Raw genomic sequence first — 1,082 nt, forward strand, 5'->3', positions numbered from 1 at the left:
AGGAGCTGCTGCTGGAACAGCTTTGCTGTGAAGAAAGGCTGAGAGCTGGGGTTGTTCAGCCTGGAGAAGAGAAGGCTCCGGAGACACCTTTTTGTGGCCTTTCAGTACTTAAAGAGGCTTATAAGAAAGATGGGAACAGACTTTTTAACAGGGCCTGTTGTGACAGGACAAGGGGCAATAGTTTTAAACTACAGGAGGCAAAATTTAGATGAGCTATAAAGAAGAAATGTTTTACACTGAGGGTGGTGAGACACTGGCCCAGGTTGCCCAGAGAGGAGGTAGATGCCCCATCCATGGAAACATTCCAAGTCAGGCTGGACAGGGTTCTGAGCACCCTGCTCTGTTGAAAATGTCCCTGCTCACTGCAGGGGGGTTGGACGGGATGATCTTTAAAGGCCCCTTCCAGCCCAAACCATTTCGTCATTCTATTACACGCAGCCTTATCTTTATTAATATGCTTTTCTTGCCAGGATCCTGGCATAGGAACAAGCTACGGTGTCACAGAAACATAATGCGCTTTGGAACAAGTGTAATCACATCAGTCAGTCTCCTGGGACTTGCCAGAGAGAGGTGGGGTTGGCAATGCTGCAGCCAAGTTGCTTCTGATAACAAAGAAAGCCTCTTTGTGTACAGCAGCACCAGCCTGACCTGTCACCTGCCTCAGTGACAATGCTTCCAGGCAAAACTTGGCCCCAGGAAACATCACGCTCCTAAAAAGAAGCAGCACTGACCTTGATTGGCTCTTGTCTCTGTTCACGCAGGATTGCTCGGGTGACAGGCTTGCCCACAGGCTGACTTAGTGGAGCCAGTAAGGCTCTGTTTAAGGCAGATGAGATTGCCCGGCCCTTGTAGCTGTGGTGTAAGCAGTTTGGTGTTTGGGAGCGATGTAGGGGGACACAGCTCTCTTCTACGCGGGCTTCTCTTGAGTTACTTCTCTCTCATTTAACACAGGGGACAGAAGCGGGAAGCAGTGGATGGGAACAAAGAAAGAAAATAGTGCGGAAGCCCTACGTGGTGAATGGTTAGTGCTGCTTCTCCGCTCCCCAGGGAGCGCTGGCTGGGTTTGTTCTGGAACACCCCAC

General features: G+C 50.4%; 1 protein-coding gene across 1 annotated transcript in view; it reads left to right on the top strand.

The window, feature by feature from the left end:
- Positions 1 to 1,082, top strand: part of NOP16 (NOP16 nucleolar protein) — a gene marked incomplete at its 5' end in the record, with an annotated part of 2,974 nt that overhangs the window by 441 nt on the left and 1,451 nt on the right. The window contains one exon of the mRNA XM_010140785.1: positions 952 to 1,021. Within this exon, the coding sequence (XP_010139087.1) occupies positions 952 to 1,021 (70 nt within the window). The remainder of the gene's footprint in view (positions 1 to 951; positions 1,022 to 1,082) is intronic.

This window comes from Buceros rhinoceros, unplaced genomic scaffold, assembly GCF_000710305.1.
Source record: "Buceros rhinoceros silvestris isolate BGI_N320 unplaced genomic scaffold, ASM71030v1 scaffold28427, whole genome shotgun sequence".
NCBI classification, from domain to species: domain Eukaryota; kingdom Metazoa; phylum Chordata; class Aves; order Bucerotiformes; family Bucerotidae; genus Buceros; species Buceros rhinoceros.